The following is a 25662-nucleotide window of genomic DNA, read 5'->3' as shown; positions in this document are numbered from 1 at the left end:
ACTTATTATGGGAATTGTTAAGCAAATGTTTACTCCTGAATCTTGAAGGTTATTGACTAAAGATATTTCTGCTTTAAATTTTATATTCATTTGTAATCATTTCTTAAACAAAATTCCACTGACATTGTGGAGTATTGTGTGTAGATCAGTAGCACATCTCAATTGAATCCTTTTTAAATTCAGGCTGTAACAAACAAAAGGTGGTGGGTGCCCAAGGGGTATAACTACTTTCTGAAGGCACTGTATCTGTGTCTCTGTCTATGCGTTCACTGTGTATATATCTGCAGTCTCCGTTGCAGGAGTCTGCTGATGCGCTCACTCTGCGTTAGGAAGACGGTTTGCACGTTCATGTCCTGCCCTAGATATAGGGTGGGTGTGAGACCTGGCCAGAGGGACAGCCTGTCTGTCAGGGGAAAATGGGCCCAGGCTGCTGACACAGTGCTGAACAAACAGCCTGCGTCTCAGTCTAGTTTGTCAGGAATGCGTGTCTTTCGGTGTGTGTGTGTGGCGCGGCTGTGTCTCTCCGTGTCAGTGTGTGTGTGTGGTCTGACCGGGCTGTAGTGCTGGTGGGAGAGATGGAGACAGTTATCCGTGTCACTTCCCGTTGTGTCCTCCGCACGGCCGCCCCAGAGTGCGAGGCTGTCACCCACTGCCACCCGCCTGACACGCATTACTGTTCGCTTCACTCAAAGAATACCGTCAGCACTACTCTCTCTCTCTCTCACACACACACACAGCCATTATCCTGGGACCACGTTGTGTGTGTGTGTGCACGTATAACATCACTCCTCTCTTCCTTCTCTACAGAGGCTGTGTCCTACTTTCTCTATAACCTGATGGACAGCATGACTGAGGCAGAGGTGCAGGCTCAGGAGGACAAGCTCAGGCAGTACTTCAACCAGCTGAAGAGCATGGTACACACACACACACAGATATTTGACTCATCCCATTCATAAATACAACCTCTCTGACAGGCTTACACCCATTGATCTCAGATTAAGAGTTGTCTATGCGGATAATGAGATTCAGATTACCCATGTCCCAAATCTCAAATTTCAGATTAGCAATCTGCCCCCTCCTAAAATGGACAACCCCAGGTGAAAGATAATTTATTTGAATCCTGTTCTCCTGTGTTTGACCTGCAGGGTATCATCATCCCAGGGAACATCTACAGAGGGATCAGAAACCTGCTAGACTCCTATCACGTGCCTGAGCTCATCAAGGTATCTGTCCTAAATCACTGACTCACAGCTACTGTATGTGAAGGTATTCTTAATGATGCAGTTTTGGTTTCTTTCTTACGTGGTTCTTTTGGTTTCTTTTAGGATGTCATCGCCCTGGTGGACAGCCAAGAACCTCTCAACTTCTCAGACAACAGAGTTGTTGTGAGTGTATTCATTGGGTTTTAGAGATATACAGTGGGGCAAAAAAGTATTTAGTCAGCCACCAATTGTGCAAGTTCTCCCACTTAAAAAGATGAGAGGCCTGTAATTTTCATCATAGGTACACTTCAACTATGACAGACAAAATGGGGGGGGGGGGGGGGGGGGTCCAGAAAATCACATTGTAGGATTTGTAATGAATTTATTTGCAAATGATGGTGGAAAATAAGTATTTGGTCAATAACAAAAGTTTATCTCAATACTTTGTTATATACCCTTTGTTGGCAATGACAGAGGTCAAACGTTTTCTGTAAGTCTTCACAAGGTTTTCACACACTGTTGCTGGTATTTTAGCCCATTCCTCCATGCAGATCTCCTCTAGAGCAGTGATGTTTTGGGGCTGTTGCTGGGCAACACGGACTTTCAACTCCCTCCAAAAATGTTCTATGGGGTTGAGATCTGGAGACTGGCTAGGCCACTCCAGGACCTTGAAATGCTTCTTATGAAGCCACTCCTTCGTTGCCCGGGCGGTGTGTTTGGGATCATTGTCATGCTGAAAGACCCAGCCACGTTTCATCTCCAATGCCCTTGCTGATGGAAGGAGGTTTTCACTCAAAATCTCACGATACATGGCCCCATTCATTCTTTCCTTTACACGGATCAGTCGTCCTGGTCCCTTTGCAGAGAAACAGCCCCAAAGCATGATGTTTCCACCCCCATGCTTCACAGTAGGTATGGTGTTCTTTGGATGCAACTCAGCATTCTTTGTCCTCCAGACACGACGAGTTGAGTTTTTACCAATAAGTTCTATTTTGGTTTCATCTGACCGTATGACATTCTTCCAATCTTCTTCTGGATCATCCAAATGCTCTCTAGCAAACTTCAGACGGGCCTGGACATGTACGGGCTTAAGCAGGGGGACACGTCTGGCACTGCAGGATTTGAGTCCCTGGCGGCGTAGTGTGTTACTGATGGTAGGCTTTGTTACTTTGGTCCCATCTCTCTGCAGGTCATTCACTAGGTCCCCCCGTGTGTTTCTGGGATTTTTGCTCACCGTTCTTGTGATCATTTTGACCCCACGGGGTGAGATCTTGCGTGGAGCCCCAGATCGAGGGAGATTATCAGTGGTCTTGTATGTCTTCCATTTCCTAATAATTGCTCCCACAGTTGATTTCTTCAAACCAAGCTGCTTACCTATTGCAGATTCAATCTTCCCAGTCTGGTGCAGGTCTACAATTTTGTTTCTGGTGTCCTTTGACAGCTCTTTGGTCTTGGCCATAGAGGAGTTTGGAGTGTGACTGTTTGAGGTTGTGGACGGGTGTCTTTTATACTGATAACAAGTTCAAACAGGTGCCATTAATACAGGTAACGAGTGGAGGACAGAGGAGCCCCTTAAAGAAGAAGTTACAGGTCTGTGAGAGCCAGAAATCTTGCTTGTTTGTAGGTGACCAAATACTTATTTTCCACCATTCTTTGCAAATAAATTCATTTAAAAATCCTACAATGTGATTTTCTGGATTTTTTTTCTTCTAATTTTGTCTGTCATAGTTGAAGTGTACCTATGATGAAAAATACATGCCTCTCTCATCTTTTTAAGTGGGAGAACTTGCACAATTGGTGGCTGACTAAATACTTTTTTGCCCCACTGTAGGTGATGGTCATTTAGGGAGAGTGCGTGTAATGTTTTCCTGTCTACCTTTCAGATTCTGGATGGCAAGGTTTTGGCGCTGGAGAGCAGGCTGGCTGAGCTGAAGGCTGACAGTAAACCAGTAGGAGCTACCCTGAAACAACTCATTCTCACTCTGTGTGCCGAGGAGGTACAGTCTCACCACACATGCCCTCTCTCTTTTGGCTAATGTTTGCTAAGCTTAAACCTGGTTCAGTTCGAGTGATAGTCTGCTGCTCAACAGTAAGAGACAATTAAATGAGGGTTGTTAATGTCCTACTGGGCCGGCTGACTATTGCGGCTCTGCAGTTGTGAGCTATGAGTCCAGCCTTAGGATTAAGCATTTGAGATGAAGGTTGATTTTTAAAGACGTCTTGTCTTTCTGACAGAAACTGGACAGGGCTCTGGAGCTGAAGAAACAACACGAGGCAGACATGGTTGCCGGGAGCTACGCCACCCTCATCCACCTCTGCTGTCGCCATGACAATGTGGAAGAGGCACTGAACTTGAAAAGAGAGCTGTAAGTGGATTGGTGAAACACACACACATTCCCCTATACTCGGTCCAGCTAAGCATTAAAGTTTAACATGAGCTGGATTAGGAGAGACGTTAATGCACTGGCCGGACCAGAGCAGTGGACAGGAGTGTTCTGATGAATCCGGTGCGTACGTACCCCCATCTCTTCTCCTTGCCCCACACCCTGCATCTGTAACCTTTCAGTAACAGAAAGGCGTCGGTGCTGCACTCAACTTCAGCTCCAATCTCTGTCTCCCTTTCCCATGATCTGCTTCATCAGAGGGGGAGGGGGGGGGGGGGTAGAGGAATCTGAATTGTAGGGAGATGGGAGTTACAATTGTGACATGAACTGCATCAGCCACGTTTGAGATCTTTCACACACAAATGACATTTAAAAAAAAAAATGTATATTTCTCTATGGTCTAACTCTCTCAACCCCCCATGTTTAGGAGCCGTAAGGATTCCTCTGTGTCTCTGGATTCCAGCAAGTATGTGGCTCTAGTCAAGGTCCTGACCAAGCAGGGCAGACTGGAAGGTGAGTGGGCACTAGACACTGTCAGGGCAACATAGTCGAGGGAAGTTGCTTTCTGTTAAAGAAAAGCTTTCAGGGTTCCTTGTCCAGACTGCTGAGAAACCTTGCCTGAAAAGTCACCATGCTTGAGACCTGAAGACTTCCGTTAGCTCCCGAGCTAATGCTTTGGCTTTAGCTCAGCAGGCTAACACCAGACTTGTTCCTGGTCAGTCATATTTTAGGGATAAATGCGTGTTTTTTTAAGCCTGTACATCTACAGTTGAAGTCAGAAGTTTACATACACCTTAGCCAAATACCTTTAAACTCAGTTTTTAACTATTCCTGACATTTTATACTAGTAGGATCACCACTTTATTTTAAGAATGTGAAATGTCAGAATAATAGTAGAGTGATTCATTTCAGCTTTTTATTTCTTTCATCACATTCCCAGTGGGTCAGAAGTTTACATGCAACCAAATACTAATTGAATGTATTGCCTTTAAATTGTTTAACTTGGGTCAAACGTTTCGGGTAGCCTTCAACGAGCTTCACACAATAAGTTGTGTGAATTTCTGCCCATTCCTCCTGAAAGAGCGGCCTTTCAGGCAATGTTGATATAAGACTCATTTTACTGTTGATATAGATACTTTTGTACCTGTTTCCTCCAGCATCTTCACAAGGTCCTTTGCTGCTGTTCTGGGATTGATTTTCACTTTTCGCACCAAAGTATGTTAATCTCTGAGACAGAACGCATCTCCTTCCTGAGCAGTATGACGACTGCGTGGTCCCATGGTGTTTATACTTGCGTACTATTGTTGGTACAGATGAACGTGGTACCTTCAGACGTTTGGAAATTGCTCCCAAGGATGAACCAGACTTGTGGAGGTCTACAATGTTCTTTCTGAGGTCTTGGCTGATTTCTTTTGATTTTCCCATGATGTCAAGCAAAGAGGCACTGAGTTTGAAGGTAGGCCTTGAAATACATCCACAGGTACACCTCCAATTGACACATGATGTCAATTAGCCTATTAGAAGCTTCTAAAGACATGACATCATTTTCTGGAATTTTGGTGTATGTAAACTTCTGACCCACTGGAATTGTGATACAATGAAATAATCTGTCTGTAAATAGTTGTTCGGAAAAATTACTTGTCATGCAAAACTATAGTTTGTTAACAAGAAATTTGTGGAGTGGTTGAAAAACGAGTTTTAATGACCTTTTTCAACCTAAATGTGTGTAAACTTCCGACTTCAACTGTATATCTTTCTTTACAAGATGCCTATATCCATACGCCATATGAAAGAACAGCAAAGTTCAACTCCTGAGTGAAGGAAGTGTTTGATGCAGTTAAATGTCTGCTGAAGGAGTAATTATTTTCTCAGAGAGCAGGCTGTATGCATGTGGCGAGGAGCAGGCAGCAGCCGCCTTTTTCTCACTCTCAGGACGCCCACATTAACCAGCCATTATCTGAATGCCACGGTGGGTTTCTGCCTGCCCATGTAAGACCCAATTACAATAAAAGTGTTTCTTCTTTGCTTTGTGCACACAGTGACAGCGTAAATGTGTGCCCCGTCTCTCTCACGCTACCTCTCTCTCTTTCCTTCAAGATGTGTGTCACTCTCACCCCCCCACCCCCTTCTGTCCGCCTTGTCTCCCCCCGTCACAGAGAGAGAGCAGGAGAAAATTACAGGACTCTCGCTACTTTAACAGAATTACAGAAATCCGTCCTGATACTAATGGCATATCATGTCCGGGAAAGTGCTTGAACATTTCACACACACAAATTTGCATGTGAATTCAAGCAGAGGTGCTGTGAAGGGAGGGAGGGAGGGGGGTTCGCTGGCCATTAGCCCCAGTGAGTGCGGCGGCGGCTTGTCATCCACATTAGCACACCTCACTGCCCCGGTCTACCGGGCCGCGCTACAGACAGCTAGGCCCGCACTGAAGATCATGACTTGTGGCAGGACCGCTCACTGGCTCCCCGCTTTTAATGGCTTTGTTGTTTTCCTTACTTCCTTCCTTTACCTCCACCTTCACCTCTCCACCTTTCCCTTCATCCCCCTGCGTAGGGATAGCTAAAGCCTCTGTGGGGTCCTCGGGTAAACACAGCCCTGGGTGTGCAGGAGCCTAGTGGAACACAAGGCAGGGAAATTAGAGGGATTAATGGCCTGTGTGATATTTGTTTACCTGGCCGTGGCAGTATGTGGCTGGATGAGTTTCAGATCGCTGGCTGGCTGGCTGGCTTGGCTGATATACATACCACTCCGTCTGCTTGGACGCCTAGCCTCCATTTGGTCATGTTAGCGCCGAGCCACTGGTCGTGGTGATTAGTGGTGCCGTCAGGAAGGGGAGAAGAAGAGATGAGCTGTCTCTCTCCTCTGATGGGTGCTCATACCCTCGCAGGCTAGCTAACATGTTCCTTCCCCCAGTACGGCTCTGCTAGTGTGTGTAACGTGCTGATGGACAGTCGGGGAGTGGGTAACCTTTTTTCCCCCTAACCCTCCCCACACACACACACACACACACACTCTCTCGTTAACTTGGGTTTTATCCTAATGTCAGATTACCCCCACCAAATATTCTGAAATTTCCATCCTTAACTACAACATTTTCCACCAAGATAGAACTGCCAATGGGGGCAGAGTCGCAATCTACTGCAGAGATAGCCTGCAGAGTTCTGTCATACTATCCAGGTCTGTGCCCAAACAGTTAAATCTTCTACTTTTTAAAAATCCACCTTTCCAGAAATAAGTCTCACCGTTGCTGCTTGTTATAGACCCCCCTCATCCCCCAGCTGTGCCCTGGACACCATATGTGAATTGATTGCCCCCCTTCAATCTTCAGAATTTGTACTGTAAGGTGACTTAAACTGGGATATGCTTAACACCCCGGCCGTTCTACAGTCTAAGCTAGATGCCCTCAATCTCACCCAAATTATCAAGGAGCCAACCAGGTACAACCCTAAATCTGTAAACACGGGCACCCTCATAGATATCATCCTGACAAACCTGCCCTCTAAATACACCTCTGCTGTCTTCAACCAGGATCTCAGCGATCACTGCCTCATTGCTTGCGTATGTAATGGGTCCGCCGTCAAACGACCACCCCTCATCACTGTCAAACCCTCCCTAAAACACTTCAGCGAGCAGGCCTTATCTAATCGACCTGGCCCGGGTATCCTGGAAGGATTTTGATCTTATCCCGTCAGTAGAGGATGCCTGGTTATTCTTTAAAAGTGCTTTCCTCACAGTCTTAAATAAGCATGCCTCGTTCAAAAAATGGAGAACTAAATACAGATATAGCCCTTGGTTCACTCCAGACTTGACTGCCCTTGACCAGCACAAAAACATCCTGTGGCGTACTGCATTAGCATCGAATAGCCCCTGCGATATGCAACTTTTCAGGGAAGTTAGGAACCAATATACACAGTCAGTTAAGGAAGCAAAGGCTAGCTTTTTCAAACAAAAAATTGCATCCCAAATTCCCAAATGTTTTGTGACACTGTAAAGTCCATGGAGAACAAGAGTACCTCCTCCCAGCTGCCCAGTGCACTGAGGGTAGGAAACACTATCACCACCGATAAAGCCATGATAATCTAGAATTTCAATTAGCATTTTTCTACGGCTGGTCATGCTTTCCACCTGGCTACCCCCTACCCCAATCTGGTTTCCGAGCTGGTCAGACAACACCATTCTGTATACTTATGGCCCATCTTTGGACACTGTGTGTTAACAAACCTCCAGACAAGCTTTAATGTCATACAACACTCCTTCCGTGGCCTCCAACTGCTCTTAAATGCAAGTAAATTAAATGCATGCTCTTCAACCGATCGCTGCCCACAACCGCCCGCCCGACTAGCATCACTACTCTGGACGGTTCTGACTTAGAATATGTGGACAACTACAAATACCTAGGTGTCTGGTTAGACTGTAAACTCTGCTTCCAGACTCACATTAAGCATCTCCAATCCAAAATTATATCTAGAATCGTCTTCCTATTTCGCAACAAAGCCTCCTTCACTCATGCTGCTAAACACACCCTTGTAAAACTGACTATCCTACTGATCCTTGACTTTGACTTCCAACACTCTACTCTGCAAATTGGATATAGTCTATCACAGTGCCATCTGTTTTGTCACCAAAGCTCCATATACTCCCCACCACTGCATCCTGTATGCTCTCGTTGGTTGGCCCTCGCTTCATATTCGTCGCCAAACCCACTGGCTCCAGGTCATCTATAAGTCTTTGCTAGGTAAAGCCCTGCCTTATCTCAGCTCACTGGTCACCGTAGCAACACCCACCCATAGCACGCACTCCAGCGGGTATATTTCACTGGTCATCCCCAAAGCCAACTCCTCCTTTGGCTGCCTTTCCTTCCAGTTCTCTGCTGCCAATGACTGGAACGAATTGCAAAGATCACTGCAGTTGGAGACTTAAATCTCCCTCACTAACTTTAAGCATCAGCTGTCAGAGCAGCTTACCGATCACTACACCTGTACAGAGCCCATTTGTAAATAGCACACCCAACTACCTCATCCCCATATTGTTATTTATTTTTGCTCTTTTGCACCCCAGTATCACTACTTGCACATCGTCTGCACATCTATCACTCCAGTGTTAATACTAAATTGTAATTATTTTGCCACTATGGGCTATTTATTGCCTTACCTCTCTAATCTTACTGTATTGGAACACTGTATATAGATTTTTATTTTGTGTTATTGACTGTATGTTTGTTTATCCCATGTGTAACTGTTGTTTTTGTCGCACTGCTTTGCTTTATCTTGGCTAGGTCGCAGTTGTAAATGAGAACTTGTTCTCAACTGTCCTACCTGGTTAAATAAAGTTGAAATAAAATCAAAAATATCCCTGGCCCAGTGAGTTCACACCTACAGCTAATGAATTCAACTCTAGCCTCTTAGTCTAGTTCACAAGGGCTGCAGTGTTTGCTGGTGTCCTACCCCTTGATACTTGGTACTTGATTTATCAATCGATTTCATAGAACCACACAGCTGGTTTTCCATGTTTTCTTCGTCAGTTGTCTGCAGGTTTTCATCCAATACCATTCAATCACAATGAGGCCGTAGCCTGAAGGCAGAAAACCCAACCATTCTGGGGAACAGCATCCAAGGCTTTCTTTGTCATTAGTCAAGGCTTTGATTCCTCTCCACAGTATCATCCTACAGAGAAATATATTCAGAGATCCAGTGAAGGGGATGTCCACAGGTACATGTAGGGTCACCCCAACCCCAGAGGGACATGGCCCAACTGGGCCCTGTTCAGATCCATATCCACCCCGTCCTGACGCCCCGGGGAGAGAACAGAATGAGCCCCAGACACAAAACAAAAGCTGCCTCTTAGAAACTCAGTGTGACCCACATGAACCCCCACCCCTCTTCCCCTTTCCAATTTCCCTTTTTGCTTCATTAAATCTGTGACAGTCACAGACTGTGCTTCATTTGCATAACAACGCATGAAAATGAGGGGGGAGGGAGAGATTGAGAGGCAGACTGGAATTTGGATGCCAAAGCACACACCAGTGTGTGTGTGTGTGCTGTCGTGTCACTGGAGTGTTCATCCCTGAGAGAACACTCGGGTTGAAGAGGTATAATAGCTAGCCAGAGAACTAGACTGCCAGAACTGAAGGGATGGTGGGACCCGACTGCACTCACCTGTAGTGGTCAACACAGGGTCCTTTCTATTCTGGCTGTTATTGAGTCTGCTAGCCACAGCACTCACACTGTGAGTAGCAATTGAGGTTTGAGCCCAAATGAGGCCAGAACTCACATATGCGTGGTAGTTGAGGGCCAAAGCCAATAAAAGTTAGTTTGTTTGTGTGTGTTTACATGGGGTGGGTACTAGCGAGCTAGATGTTTTCTATCTCTGACCAGGCTGTGATGATTAGTATCACCGGTGTAAACAGACCCTATCGGTATCAGCCCATTAGCACGCTTCTAAACACAGTGTAAACACATCTTAATTGTCTGGCCCTGCCACAGAGCAGCTGACTGCTGCCGGGGGAGAGAGATGAGAAGAGGAGAGTGTTCACTCCGCACGGCCCAGTCAGCCAGATGGGTGCCCGGCCTGCTGAAAAGCCTCCATTATTACCTCTGTAGGACCCGGGGCCAGGGCACGCCGGGCACTCGCCGCACACCTATAATTTAGCCCCATCGCTTTCGGCACAGGGACGGGGAAAAAGCGGCCCGGTAATTGTAGTCTCGTTTAGAAATGCAAGTAGCAATTAGCAGGAAATTGGCATTATACGGGCCGATTTGCATTCCTGCTGGGTGTAAAATGCTGTTTTAATAGCGGTTTGTTTTCCCCACATGAAATTATCTAAGGGGCCTTTTATCACCTTCTCCCCATCTCGCTCTCATTCTCTCTCACATTGTCTCCTCCTACCCTCCCTCTTTCATTTGGAGTCTTCCCATCAAGTGAGATTGGTCGCTGACAACTTTATTTTAACCACCCCATTGTAGTTCCTGGCCCCCTAAGTCTCTCTAGGGCAAGGCAGTTAAACCACAAGTAACGGACTGTAATACTAGCTGACATTTATTGAGTAATTGTGTCAGATGTTGGCATTGTAGTTTTATCAACATGCATTTGGCCAGCTCCAATGTTGACTTTATCTCTCCCCACCCCTCTCTCTCTTCTCCCCCTCCCTCCATCCATCTCCCCCCTCTCTCTTCTCCATCTCTCCCCCCAAATCACAGAGGCGGTGGACATGCTGAAGGAAATGAAGGAGAAGGAGGTGGTTGTGAGGGACACCACAGTTACCCTGCTCTTCCATGTCCTCAATGCTGCGGCCATGAAGGGGGACGTGGTAGCTGTCCGTAGGCTCCAAGACACCATCTTCACCCTGGGCCTGGCCACTCCCACCGCCAACCTCTGCTCCCCCCTGGTCTCAGCCCACCTGGAGACGTGAGTAGTACTCCCTCCTCCTGTCCTAACAGCTGTCAGGTACTCTATAGGACTTGTGGGCTAGACTCCAGTCTAGCATCAGACCTGTGTTCAAATACATGTATTTAATTATTTCTTATTTAAATATGAACTTATAGTGTATTTTCAAATAATGTGGCCATTTTTAAATGATGTCCTTTAAAACATGTCCTTCAATTAATAACTTGGGCGTTTATTTGTTTAAATCGCTGATTACAACAGGCGCTTATTAGAGACGGGCTTCTATTTGAGCCAGGTGTCTTTTTCCATAATGCACACAGCTTTGGCTCATTTGCATAGTTAATTGTTTATTTTTAGTTTTCACTTCCAACATTTTTAATGAATTTCTTCATTTCATGCAATGTGTTATTATTTACACATTGTCACTTTTATTTTTGTCTTAGTATGCCTCTATTAAAAAAAATATATATATATATTTATTATACTGTACCAGTCAAAAGTTTAGACACCAACTCATTCCAGGGTTTTTCTTTATTTTTTTATATTTCTACATCGTAGAATAGTAGTGCAGACATCAAAACTATGAAATAACACATGGATTCATTTAGTGACCAAAAATGTGTTAAAATATAATTAGATTTATATTTGAGTTTCTTCAAAGTAGCCACCCTTTGCCTTGATGACAGCTCTGCACACTCTTGGCATTCTGTCAACTAGCTTCACCTGGAATTCTTTTCCAACATTCTTGAAGGAGTTCCCACATATGCTGAGCACTTGTTGGCTGCTTTTCCTTCACTCTGCACTCCAACTCATCCCAAACCGTCGGGTGATTGTGGAGGCCAGGTCATCTGATGCAGCACTCCATCACTCTCCTTCTTGGTCATATACCACACATGCGGAGATCATCCGTTCACATACTCTGTGTTTAGCAAAGACATGGTGGTTGGAACCCAAAAAGTAAAATTTGGACTCAATCAGGCCAAAGGACAGATTTCCACCGGTCTAATGTCCATTGCTCGTGTTTCTAGGCCCAACCAAGTGTCTTCTTCTTACTGGCGTCCTTTAGTAGTGGTTTCTTTGCAGCAATTCGACCATGAAGGCCTGATTCACGCAGTCTCCTCTGAACAGTTGATGTTGTTGACATGTGTCTCTTACTTGAACTTTGTGAAGCAGTTATTTGGGCTGTAATCTGAGGCTGGTAACTCTAATGAACTTATCCTCTGCGGTAGAGGTAACTCTGGTCTTCCTTTCCTGTTGTGGTCCTCATGAGAGCCAGTTTCATCATAGCGCTTGATGGTTTTTGCGACTGCACTGACCTTCATGTCTTAAAGTAATGATGGACTGTCATTTCTCTTTGCTTATTTGAGCTGTTCTTGCTATATTATGGTCTTTTACCAAATAGGACTATATTCTGTATACAACCCCTACCTTGTCACAACACAACTGATTGGCTCAAACACATTAAGAAGGAAAGAAATTCCACACATGTACTTTTAACAAGGCACACCTGTTAATTGAAATGCATTCCAGGTGACTACCTTCACGAGAGAATGCCAAGTGTGGTTGAGAGAATGCCAAGTGTGCAAAGCTGTCAAGGCAAAGGGTGGCTACTTTAAAGAATCTCAAATATAAAATATATTTTGATTTGTTTTAACTTTTTTGGTTACGACATGATTCCATATGTGTTATTTCATAGTTTTGATGTCTTCACTGTTATTCTTCAATGTAGAGTAGGTTGAATGAGTAGGTGTGTCAACTTTTGACTGCTACTGTATTATTATTTATTATTATTATTATTATTATTCTCCACTTTGACTGTCCATTTTTGGCAGTTCTTAGTTTTGTGAATAGATGGCGATTTCCCAATTGTCTAGGTGTCTGTACTCTGAAGTTGTTGACTGTTTGAACTCGCCAGTTAGCTTGCAATTCTCCGCTGTTAGCAGCCATTGGCTAGTAGTTCTTACTGCCGATTTAAATACTGATAATAGCAATTTTTTCGAGTCATTACTGAATTGTAACAATTCATTTAGACCCTGTGTTTTATTTGAAACTGCTGTTTATTTGCTGATGTGTGTGCTGTTGCCAGGCACAGGGACAAGCGGCTATTTGAGACTGTTTTATGGTATTTGAAAATATTTTAAATAGTCCTAGGACCTGGGTTCAAATGCATGGGAGTATTTATTTGTATTTGGGTACATCTCAATATTTACTTTGAAGTAGTATTTGAACCCAGGTTTGATTAGCTAGAATCACTGTCTGGTATGGCAACTGCTCGGTCTCCAACCGCTACAGAGGGTAGTGCGTACGGCCCAGTAGATCACTGGGGCTAAGCTGCCTGCCATCCAGGACCTCAACACCAGGCAGTGTCAGAGAAAGGCCCTAAAAATTGTCAGACCCCAGTCATAGACTGTTCTCTCTGCTACCGCATAGCAAGCGGTACTGGAGCGCCAAGTCTAGGACCAAAAGGCTTCTCGACAGCTTTTACCCCCAAGCCATAAGACTCCTGAACAGGTAATCAAATGCCTACCCAGACTATCTACATTGTGTGTGTCCCATAGTAATCCTTCATTCTAAGTGGTGGAATGGAACAGAGCCCAAATGATAACGCCCAACAGGGTACCTGAACATTTTCTCTGGGAAAAGGACTTCCTGTGTCTCACTGCTTCGTTGTTCGTCATTGGCTGTGGTGGGTCTTGTGAGCCAGAGTTCCTGATCATGCTTGAAGGAGCATTCTGGGGAATTGGTTCAGTCAGGGAGGGTTTGGATCTGGGGCTGGGCTGTGCATGCATTTTTGTGTTTGTCTTTCTAACAGAGGTGGGGGGGGATAGATTGTGAGGCTTTGTGTGTGTGTGTGTGTGTGTGTGTGTTTGGGGATCGGCCAGCTGCTGTACCCCTAACAACCCTAGCCTCCCCCTCCTGACCCCTATTTACATAACTCTGACTCATGCTCCGCGTCTCTGAGATGGCTATCGATGCCTTCTCGCTAAAAATGTAATATGCAAATCAGTCCGGGGGAAAAACCTGTGTTTCTGGGAGCCGCGGCCCCATGGCCCCACCCCTCAGCCCCTGTTCAGGTCTATTTGTGAGAACAGCTTTTAAGTAGATCAGCTCATTTGCATGTTAATTATGTACAGAGCACTAATTGCTGGATTTGCCACAGCCATGCGGCGCACTGTTCGAAACAACCCCCCTTCGCTCACACACACACACACACACACACACACACACACACACACACACACACACACACACACACACACACACCCTTTTCCCCCAACATGCTCTGGGAGAGGGTGTACCAAGGGTGTACCTTTACACACATGGACGTTTGACACACACAACAGTGTGGTGCAAGCGCCCCCCTGGGGCTGTTTGTTTGCTGTCAGTCAGTGCTCAACACAAACACACCGTGGAGGTTCATGCCTTAATTGCTGCCTGCTCTGAGATTAGCTTGGTAATTTCCCCAGGTTCATTAGCAGCAGTGAAAACAAGGGATCTCTCTTCTCCCTGAACAGAGCAGAGCCACGTTCACCACTGAATCACTGGGGTTCACTGGGCTCACAATACAAAACCCAGGGTGAGGAATGCTTTATAGAGGGATTTCTAGACCTGTAAAGGTCTCTCTGTGGCGTAGTATAGCCTAGACCTCTTCTTGACACAAAGACAAAGTTTAGAGACGTAAGTTAAGGATTTTTGTCTTATTTTTTGCCATCCCCAGAATAAGGGTTCCCGTTCTCTTCACGTCTCTGCCCTTTATCTTTTCCACATCTATCTCTTTCCCCTTTCTTCTCCATATTTATCCCTTCCCATCTCCTCCACTATTCATCCCTCCTTTTCGCTCTCCATCTCATCCCCTCCTCTTTCTCTTCTCTCTGTTGGTGCCGTCAGTCAGGGAGGCGTTGGCGGCGGAGGACAAAGCGCTACGTGTCATTCTGGCGACGCTGTCTCATCACAGTGTCAGCAGTAATGACTTAATGAACACTTCTCCCCCAGATTAACGCTGACAGCCCGTCAGCCTAGCCAGTTAGCCGCCGAGCACCGCTCCAACACACTGGCTCTCTCTCTGAGACGCTAACCGTTAGCTAACTGCCTTACTGGATCCATATCCTTGATTAGCACCCCTGCAATGCTAATGAGCCTAACAATGGGAGGTGGGAGAGACAAGTCTTGGAGAGGAGTGTGGGGGGGGGGGGGTGGTATTACAGTTGGAGATGAGACGGAGGAGAGCTGTCAGGCGGCTCCAGCCTGAGATGGAGAACTGGATTCACTCTTAGTGTGTGCGCGAGAGAGGGGGTGAGGGACAAATTGGGAGTGGAGTATGTAAGTGCAGCTGTACAACACAAATGTGGAACCGAGACAGACTAGCCATTAAGTTGGACTTGACCACAGATTAATCAATATGTCTGTCACTGTGTGTACAGATTATACTGTATGTTGTGGCTTTGCAGTCGTGTCCTAATGTAACTCATAACAGCAGGCTAGAGGTGTCACGATCAAACACCACACCACACCCCCCACACACACACACACTCTCCCCTACACACACCCTCTTCTGCGCGGCCCTCCCTTCCTTCCAGGGGACAGTGGTGTGATAACGTGAATGCCAATCTCTGTGGAACAAAAGAGTGGGACGGAGGAGAGGAAGGAGGGAAGGAGAGGCGTGCAAAGAAATAATGAAAGGATGGAAAGAAGTGATCTTTCTTGTCTAATCCTTCAGGTTCTGTGCGTAAAGCACTCGCTGCCACCATCTTTTTTCAGGACTTAATTGGCTGGAAAGTGCTTGACATGCAAAGTTGGTGACATTAACGGGGGAACGTGTTTGAGTAAATCGGAGCGCAAGTGACAGCTAAATTGTACCTAGGGAAATTATGAAGCCTTCAACATGGTTAATTCTCTTTTTGGTTGGAGATGGGAGGAGAGGGCGCTGTAATTGCGATGCTGGTCGGGAGTTTCTAAAGACGTTTTTTCCTGTGAGAAGGGGTTTTGGGTATTTGGGTGGGCGGAATGGAGGTGTCGTCAAATGGAGGGAGGGTGGTGTAAATGTCTGATCGACCGTCTTGGTATTAAATCATTCTGTAGAATTTTACAGAATACCTTTGGAGTGAGGTAACACTGACTGAGGCTGAGGCTTCATACACACATGCCTGGCAGGTAGATCACAGGTCACTATATTCCTGTCCAGTAAAAGTTTCTCCCTCACTTTTTTTGGAATAAATTACACCTCTTCTCTCCCTCTCTCTGCTGCTCTCTCATTCTCTGGAGAGTGGCTGTTCAATCAGGAAGCGAGTGGTTGAATTGCCTCTTGACTCCTGCTTGATGAATAATGTTGTCGCTCTTCATTTCAATTAAAAGCGATTGCCTGAGCCCAGTTTGTGTTCCAAGCTCAATCACATCCTGTGTTTTTCCCGTACCCACCTCCCCCTCCTCTCCATTCTGCCCATACCAAGGTCAGACTTCTTTTGGGTGGGAGGCACATTTCCTTGTCCGGCGGCTGTATAATCTTCAAGAGTAGAAAACACTACAGAAATTATACCTGTTACTCACTCCCTCCCCGCTCTCTGGCTCGCTATCCCACCCCACCTGACCCCTCCCAACAGTGCCCTATCCTCTGTGACCTCTGTGTGATTGGCATGGTAATTACCCAATCAACAGATTGATGGCGGCGCAGTCACAATAGAAGGGATTGGAGTGGTGTTTTTCTGTCTTCTCCGTCAGCCCTCTGTCAGCCCCACTCCCAGGCTCTTTGTTCAGGGGGAGGAGCGGGAGGAGGGTGGAGATGGCACGGGGAGCGCTCTAATTTTGTTGCCATATTCCTCTAAATTGCGCAGCTGGGGGTGAGGTGAGGGGGGTGAGGGATGCTGAAAGCGTTGGAGAACAGGAGAGAAGGCTAAAGATCACAAAAGAGGTTGTTTCCCGTCTATTCATCCATTCACCCTGGAAAAACCCAATGTTTTTAATCATTTGTTCTACCAGAGAGATTTGTCAAAGGAACGTGGCCAATTGCCTCATCTCCTGGTTGACCTGTCAGGGCTGAAAAGGGCTCCATTGTTGTGAGGTCAGTCATTTGTGACGGAGGTCAAAGGCCTGGAGTAGTCTTGTTTTCGCTCAGTCATATAGATTTGATTTTAAATGAATGTTCTCTTTCTCTCTCTGTGTGTCTCACCAGTAAGGACCTTGGCGGGGCTCTGGAGGCAGCTATGGAGTGTCAGAAGCAGTATGGACAACTCCCACGTATCCACGACGTCATCTGTGGCCTGGTGGAGAGGGGAGACACGGAGCTCCTACAGAAAGGTGAATGCCACCACCACAAATCAAATTTCTTGATCACATGCGCCAAATACAACTGGTGTAGACGTTACAGTGAAATGCTTGCTTACCTTTCCCAACGAGTCAGTTTCAAAATAATAATGCAAAATGAAATGGTAACTAACACGAGGAATACACTAGAATGGAGCTATATGCAGGAGTACGAGGTATTTCAGATAGATATGTAGATGAAGGCAGGGTAAAGTGACTAGGCATCAAGATGGATAATGCGAGTAAAATAAAGAACAGTAGCAGCAGCAAATGATGCGTTTGTGAATGTGTGAGGGTTTTGTGTAGTTTGTGTGTATCTGTGTCTAGTGAATGTGTACATATTTGTATTTATTATGGATCCCCACTCTTCCTGGGGTCCAGCAAAATTAAGGCAGTTATACAATTTTAAAAACATTACATTCATAACAGATTTCACAACACACTACATGTGTGTCCTCAGGCCCATACTCCACTACCACATATCTACAACACAAAATCCATGCGTACGTGTGTGTGTATAGTGCGTATGTTTGTGTTACATCACAGTCCCTGCTTATAGTCTAGGTCAGTGCAGATAGTTCAGGTATCATTAGTTGACTATTTAGCTTCTAACCCCAAGCCATAAGACTGCTGGTCTGTGAGTCGATGCTCCGGTACCGTTTTCCAGACGGTAGCAGAGTGAACAGTCTATGGTTTGGCTGGCTGGAGTTTGGGCAAATGTTCCATCCTTCCTCAGATATAGAGGCCCTGGATGGCAGGGAGCTCGTCCCCAGTGTTGTCCTGGGCTGTCTCTCAACTCTTCATCCATCCCTCCTCCCTACACCCTCACATTCATGACATGTAGTGCAACAATGTGTGTGTGATGTACAATGTGCACTCTCCCAAGACAGCCCGTAGTCACTGTGTAGTGTCTACTAAGAGCCCACCATCGACAACGGGCCCCAGGTCACTGTGGAGGATGCTGGCGATCATGATTTGAATGGCTCCTCCTCTTGACAAATGGGTGGTGAAAGGGTTAAGTCCTTTGTGTGCTGTAGGTGAGTGTGTTTGAGTGGCCCCCCCCTGTTGAGCACCACTCTACACCCCCTGGCCCTATGCCCTCTTCTCTCACCCTGTGAGTGGCACTGCCCCTGCCCAGGGTCAGACGGGGCCTCCCCTTAAACACACACCCCTGTGCTGCTCTGTCCTCTCACCCTGTGAGTGGCACTGCCCCTGCCCAGGGTCAGACGGGGCCTCCCCTTAAACACACACCCCTGTGCTGCTCTGTCCTCTTACCCTGTGAGTGGCACTGCCCCTGCCCAGGGTCAGACGGGGCCTCCCCTTAAACGCACACCCCTGTGGTGCTCTGTCCTCTCACCCTGTGAGTGGCACTGCCCCTGCCCAGGGTCAGACGGGGCCTCCCCTTAAACGCACACCCCTGTGCTGCTCTGTCCTCTCACCCTGTGAGTGGCACTGCCCCTGCCCAGGGTCAGACGGGGCCTCCCCTTAAACGCACACCCCTGTGCTGCTCTGTCCTCTCACCCTGTGAGTGGCACTGCCCCTGCCCAGGGTCAGACGGGGCCTCCCCTTAAACACACACCCCTGTGCTGCTCTGTCCTCTCACCCTGTGAGTGGCACTGCCCCTGCCCAGGGTCAGACGGGGCCTCCCCTTAAACACACACCCCTGTCCTGCTCTGTCCTCTCACCCTGCCTGGAAACCACATATTGTGTCGGTTATCAAAAATTCACTTCATTTCTATCCCTCAGCAAACTTATGAATGGATGGAAATAGTTTTCTGTGGGTCAGTCCCTTTTTTCAAATGTACAGTTTGTTAAAGAGTGTGAGGTTTGCATTGGTATTAGTTTTGAGTGTCTCTATGGATAGACTGTGTGTGTGTGTGCTGGTGTGTATGCAGATGAGCCCCCACATCTCCACCTGGCCAGTGCCTGATAGAGGGAGATTGGCAGCAGACTGCTGAGAGCAGCTCTTTGAGAAGTTTCAGCTCTGAAAGCCAAGCAGCTTATAGCCATTCTAATGGGACTGGAAGAATGTGGGGAAAAGCTTTCTGCAAGTGTGTGTGTGTGTTGTTTTGTTTAGCCTCTCATACCTCTCTCTCCTCGCTCTCCCTCTCCTCTTCCCACAGCGATGGACTTTGTGAGCCAGGAGCGAGGCGAGATGACAATGCTGTACGACCTCTTTTTCGCCTTCATGCAGACTGGCCGCCACCGGGAGGCCCGCAAAATCATTGAGGTGGGACCACCACCCAACCTCCCATTGTGTTTGCATGCAGCACACCGCTATTTTAAAGATACTTAATTAGACGGCAGTAATAAGTTCCCTCTTTTTAAATTAGATTGGGTCTAAATCTGAACTAATGCCATTCCCCAGCAACACAATGGAACAGGTGGGGGAAGCAGAGGAGTGTGTGTTTGTGCGTGTTCCGTGCTGGATGTGGCCAGTGGTTTATATGAAAAGCAGTCACTTATTTCCAATTTCTATTAAGAGATTGGAGCCAATCCTATCTCTGTGAATTTCCTGGGAGCTAACAGGTCAGGGGTTAAGCTACAGTTCTGATTTGAGGGATTGACTGCGTTTTTGTATTTGCATATTAACTGGCTAGAGAGGACAGGCACATTCCTGAACACATTGCTGTATATCGCTGTGGCGTTAAAGGGGTAGGTTAATGCCTAAAACTCTGGGGAGGTGTTAAACATCTCAGCAACCACATTACTATGATATAGCCATCTTCTGAGATGGCCAGCGAACACCATTTCAGGAGAGGGATGCTAATTGGGCTGTAAGGTGGTTACTCGTTAGGTTTGAGGGGGTACATCATTCTGGGGGCAGGGTTAGGGTTCAGCAGAGCTGCATATTGAAGATGTTTTGCGGCTGGAGTGGAGAAGAGCGTCTATTAGCTGAAGGTACCTAGGGAAGAAGCGCTCCGTACAAGTCCTGTTTTCTTGATTCGTTTTCTGTGTCTTTTGTTCGTGTCAGTCCATCCGCCGTCTCTGCTTTCAGGCCGTTCCCCCGACACACACTGCAAACGCTTGCAGCTCAGGAGTCTATTCTTCCTCACTGAACATTTATTTAGACAAAAACCATTCAGATGTTTAATTATCCAACCATCCTAATCTCCCAGCTCAATTCCCCTGTCTACTCTGTCCACTTGCATGACTGGATGGATACCAGTTAGTACGGATTAGTGCCATGAGGTGTGTGTCTGCGTATTCTTGTTTTAAGTCAAATGGGGATATTTGTGTACCGTGTGTTGTATGTGGGGCGGAAGCTGGAACGCAGATGCTATAACCATATGTGTGTGTCTTAATGCAGATATTAATTTGACCATAGACACAATCCATGCCGTTTAGGATTACAACCATTTCCAGAACTGTGTCCTCATACGATCCTTATTAAAGCTAGGTAGATGTAGTGGTTGTTGTTATTGTTGTTCTGGGCTGCAGCAGGCTGGCTGGCAGCGCCCATCCTAAGCCTCTTCCTGGTTATTAAAAACTCATCAGATGAGGAGGCTTTGGTCCGGGGGGGATAAGATGAAAATGATGTCGGTGAGGATGGATCGACAGTAGAGGGACGGTCACTCGATAAGGAGGGGAGCAGGCGATTTAGTAATTTGGCCCTGAACGCCTTTTAATATCCTGATTCTTCAGGATGAGAATAATGCTGTCTGCTGGAACTGTGTGGCTCTCGCACTCTCTCTCTCTCTCTCTCAACTTTACCAGATCATCTATGTATCATGGTGTCCTGGCCCTGTGACAGGGCTTGCCAAAAGCTGCTTGTCCCCTCTGAGTTTCTATAAGGAGGATTTAGGACATGAACTATGATTTGCAAACCCTCTTAAATATTGACATGCTATTATTGTGTACTAATACCCCTCTAAGAATGGAACGTACAGTCCCTGTTCCATATCGTCTTAGAAGGGGAGGTTCCGACAAGCTTCAGATGATACCAGACCAACACACAACATTTTGTGTTTTTCATTTCAACTTCAATATCTTCTTTTGGCTTTTTGTTTTGTCATGAAATGCCCTTCAGTTCCATTGACATTCTTCTGGTTTTGTATGTTTGTGACAATCTGTTTCAAGTGTGGGCAGTTGGATTTAGGCCTAAAGGGGGGTCTCCTTTCTGGTCTATTGTGAACTTGTGACTCACTACATGTTGTTGTGTACTGTGCTTAATGTCTCCATATTGTGCAGAACTTTGTATTGAGGCTAAACGTAGAAGAGAACTCTCTACCTGGTCTGTGTGTATAAATAGCTGCGACGTGGTCTCATGTCGGACCGGTAGGTCAGAATCAGAAAAAGCTCTCGTTCTCCCAGCCAGATATCCTCTCCATGTGAACTCTGCCCCCTAAATCTGCCCACTAATTAAAATGAGTGATATCTGGGAGGTCAGATGGATGACTGAGATCTATCACAGAGACCTTTCCTCTTCAGTGGAGCTTCAAGTGTCAGAACAGAGAGGCTTGCCGCTGACTCTGTTTTGTATAATTGCAAGGTGTTTAATTGCAGGTAATTAAATGAAATACAATAGAAATGGGTACCACTTTTTGGTTATGGTTAAGGTTAGGTGGTTTTGTTAAGGGGTGGGCACCATTAGGTAGGTGTGTGTGTGTGGGGGGGTGTAAGGAGGGTTTTGTGTAAGTGGGGAGTATTAATTATAAGTGTCAAATACAAGAAATTGAGATTGTTGAGCATAATTTGTGAGAGGGTAGTATGACTACATGAGGATGAGTATAGAAAGGCTATGTGAGTTGGTGCAACAGTCACTACTGCATTGTCTTTGCTGTGGGTGTGTGATGTGAGCTTGTTGTGGCACTCTAGTCCAGACAGCATAGTCAAAGGGGCTGAGTTTCATAAACCACAAAGCAGCAGGCAGGAGATTGTCTTAATAATCTGACCTAGATGTCCTTTTGGGGATTGGGATATGTGCTGGAAGTGAAAAGTAGAGAGTGTGTGTGTGAAGCGGGAGGAAGAGGGACTTATCACCATGGATTTTATGCCCGGGAAGATTTGCCCTCGGGGGGCTTAGATCCCTGGCTGGAGGGGTGGGGGGTAGCAAGCTGGGCTGGGGGCGGGGCGGGGGGATTTCCTGTTTGCTGTAGAAAAAATATGTACCACTTGCACTCGGCCTTATTTACTAAGCAGATTAGACGCGGTGGCGGAGAACAGAACAAATTGTAATTTGTCCTTTGGCTGGTTGTATAAGACCATAATGCGTAGTCTTTTTTTGATCAAGTAGCCATGGTCCTGCAGCACAGGGGGATTGAGAGATCTTGGTCATAGACAGATTAACATGTCAGGGCAGAGTGGAAGAACCAAGGGACTATCTCACTCTGATTGACTGGAGCACTGATGAAATGCTATCCCATCTCTAACCCCTTCCACCCCACCCTCCCTAGCCTTTATGAACACATATCACTCCAAAAATACAGTGTGCTTATGCCACCCTCTCAGTGTGCGTGTCCAAAGGGCATCATACCATAGTATTATCCAGAACCATTATTATATGGCTCTGGTATTATCCATATACACCCTTCATCTTCTATCTTTTTCATGTGATTCTGTTTCTGGTAATTTTGAGCCTGTTGGATATTACTTTCCTGGATAACTCACAGGGGGATTGTTGAGTTGAGATATTCAGATATTCACTTCTGGGAAATTACAGGAATGTATGGGTTTAATGTGCGTTAAATCATGTACTCAATCATGAGGTATGAAATGGAAGTCACTGTATGTTTCAACGTGTTGGAATGATGTACTCTGTACAGTATGCAATACAGAAAGGTTTATCAGGCACTAGTTGATTTAACATAAACCACGCTGTGTTTGTTTTAAATAAGTCCTTTCTGTTGGTCCCACAGACTCCAGGTTTAAGGGCTAGACCAGGACGCCTGCAGTGGTACGCTGAGAAGTGCATCAACGGCAACCAGGTGAGAGAGAGACCACACACACACACACACACACACACACACACACACACGCACCACATCTAAAGTATTGTGTCCCTGTGTAGATGGAGTCGTTGGAGAGCATGGTGGATATGACAGCCAAGCTGTTTGAATGTGACCGGGATGAGCTGTATCACTACGTGTTGCGGCTCTGCAGTAAGTCCCCCTCAACCTCCATCCCTACTCTTCTCTGACTGGGTGGCTTTCCTGTCAACATCCTATTACATTACTATTCAATTAGGATTCTAATCGGGGTTGTGCTCAATTCCAATCAAAGGCAGTCAATTCAGGAAATAAACTGAAATTTCAACTAAATGATTGAAAAAGGGGCATCTATTTTTAATGTCTTCTCGATAAAATGAAAAGGATATGATATTTGTCAAATCACTTCCTAAATGGACTCCCTTCAATTCGAATAGAGCCCAACCCTGATTCTAATTCATAATTCTAAGGTCTTTCCTGTATCTCACCATCGCTGTATGGATGGACTGACTGGATGTACATTCTCCAAGTTTATGAACCTCACTTTACCCCTGACTGGTTATATTAAGCCCCCCCAACTATCCCTGAAGTCACTACTACTTCCCTCCATCTCCTCTTCTCATGTGACCGTTTAACCTTTAACCATCGCTGTATGGATGGACTGACTGGATGTACATTCTCCAAGTTTATGAACCTCACTTTACCCCTGACTGGTTATATTAAGCCCCCCCAACTATCCCTGAAGTCACTACTACTTCCCTCCATCTCCTCTTCTCATGTGACCGTTTAACCTTTAACCATCGCTGTATGGATGGACTGACTGGATCTACATTCTCCAAGTTTATGAACCTCACTTTACCCCTGACTGGTTATATTAAGCCCCCCCAACTATCCCTGAAGTCACTACTACTTCCCTCCATCTCCTCTTCTCATGTGACCGTTTAACCTTTTGCCCCCCCCCCCCCCCAAATCCCTGGCAGTAATGTGGCGTGAACAGTGGCGTAACCCCAGGGCCATTTTGTGTGTGAGAGAATGGGTTCAGAATCCCAGTATCCACAGATAGTGAATGACTAGATTACATCTCGTGAAGATTGAGCTTTTTTGGAACTGTTTGGCCAGTTCAGCCCGGGGCAGATAAAGCCTGCTCGGATACAAATCAAATCAGCCCAGAGTTAAGTGTCTGGCTGAGGAGGATGAGCAGATTAGGCCTTTTCTACCTTGATTGCTCTCTGAGCATTAAGCAGCATGAGTGTCAACAAGGAATCTTGATGTCTGTGTGTATGTTGGTGTGCATGTTTTATGTTTTTTATTTAACCTTTTATTTAACCAAGTAGTCTCGTTTATAAAATATGTTTTTGAAGAGTTTGTGTGTGTGTGCGTACATGTGATCATGCTCTTTCTCACCCTCAGAGGACACAAACGACTGGCGCAAGGCGGAGGCCACCTGGACCAAGATGCAGGAGGAGAATGTGATACCAAGAGAGAGGACCCTGCGCATACTGGCTGACATCCTCAAGAGTAATGGACAGGAGGTGCCTTTCGAGGTGCCTGAGGTAAAAAAGCCTTCTGAAATCACTTACTGCTCTGCCACCACTAGTAAGCACAGCTCTCCTTTTATTTCCATTCCATCAAATCAGTCATTTTCCCAAATCGGTGTTTGCTTCATTAAAGCTCATCCTCTCTGCTGATGTTCAGTTTGTTGCACATTGAATCGCGGGCAGGACACTACCTTTTAGTACCTCCGAGTTTATTATAGGCTTCATTATCATTGGCTTGCCGTGGTGCCCCCTCTGTCCTGGTTGACTCCTAGTTGGTTGAAATCCCTGAACTAGTCTGATTTCTCCGCACCTCTGGTGACAGTCCGTCTGAAACAACAAATCGTTGTATTTTAGCTACAGCTAGGGTAAATTTGAATTTGGGATGATCATTGGGACAGGAATTAATACTAGCCCCTAATGCCCAAATAATTCAGCCACTGCTAAATAACACCATGTCTTTTGCTGCTTAGTGGACTTTAGCACAAGTCTCTAGAGGACTCTGGCAGAGGCTACTGGAAAGATGTGACCAAATTACCCAGCATTCCCTCTGCTTGACTGCACCCGTTTCCTCTGTTGATTCAAAATACATTATTTCTCCATTGGAATACATTATTTTCCAGCTTCCTTCCAGTTGTGTCCATGCTTGTTGGGGAGGCCTGGAGGGAGATGAGACTCAAAGTGATGGCTTTAGCCCTTGGAGATGACCTTTGTGACCTGAGGCTCCCTGGAGTTGTCAACCCCCACACCCCCTTTTAGCCTCCCCGGCCCGTATGCCTAGCCTAATTTACCCCAGGCCAGCGTAGCTTAACCCCCTCCCCCGGTCGCTGAACGGGTGACTGAAGATTGAGGGGCCCTACAACAGTCTACTTAACACACACACACCTCACTCAAAAAAGACGCATCGCAATTCTTATACTTAAAGGGA

General features: G+C 46.1%; 1 protein-coding gene across 1 annotated transcript in view; it reads left to right on the top strand.

Moving 5' to 3' along the window:
• lrpprc (leucine-rich pentatricopeptide repeat containing) overlaps positions 1–25662 on the top strand; it is a 70197-nt gene that overhangs the window by 23326 nt on the left and 21209 nt on the right. Inside the window, exons 17-28 of the mRNA XM_020460443.2 lie at positions 808–914; positions 1146–1223; positions 1326–1385; positions 3086–3199; positions 3438–3568; positions 4014–4099; positions 10789–10996; positions 17142–17266; positions 19396–19502; positions 23131–23199; positions 23283–23373; positions 24610–24752. Of these exons, the coding sequence (XP_020316032.2) occupies positions 808–914; positions 1146–1223; positions 1326–1385; positions 3086–3199; positions 3438–3568; positions 4014–4099; positions 10789–10996; positions 17142–17266; positions 19396–19502; positions 23131–23199; positions 23283–23373; positions 24610–24752 (1319 nt within the window). The remainder of the gene's footprint in view (positions 1–807; positions 915–1145; positions 1224–1325; positions 1386–3085; positions 3200–3437; positions 3569–4013; positions 4100–10788; positions 10997–17141; positions 17267–19395; positions 19503–23130; positions 23200–23282; positions 23374–24609; positions 24753–25662) is intronic.

Source organism: Oncorhynchus kisutch, linkage group LG25, assembly GCF_002021735.2.
Source record: "Oncorhynchus kisutch isolate 150728-3 linkage group LG25, Okis_V2, whole genome shotgun sequence".
NCBI lineage: Eukaryota > Metazoa > Chordata > Actinopteri > Salmoniformes > Salmonidae > Oncorhynchus > Oncorhynchus kisutch.
This window is presented reverse-complemented; position numbering and strand designations above follow the sequence as displayed.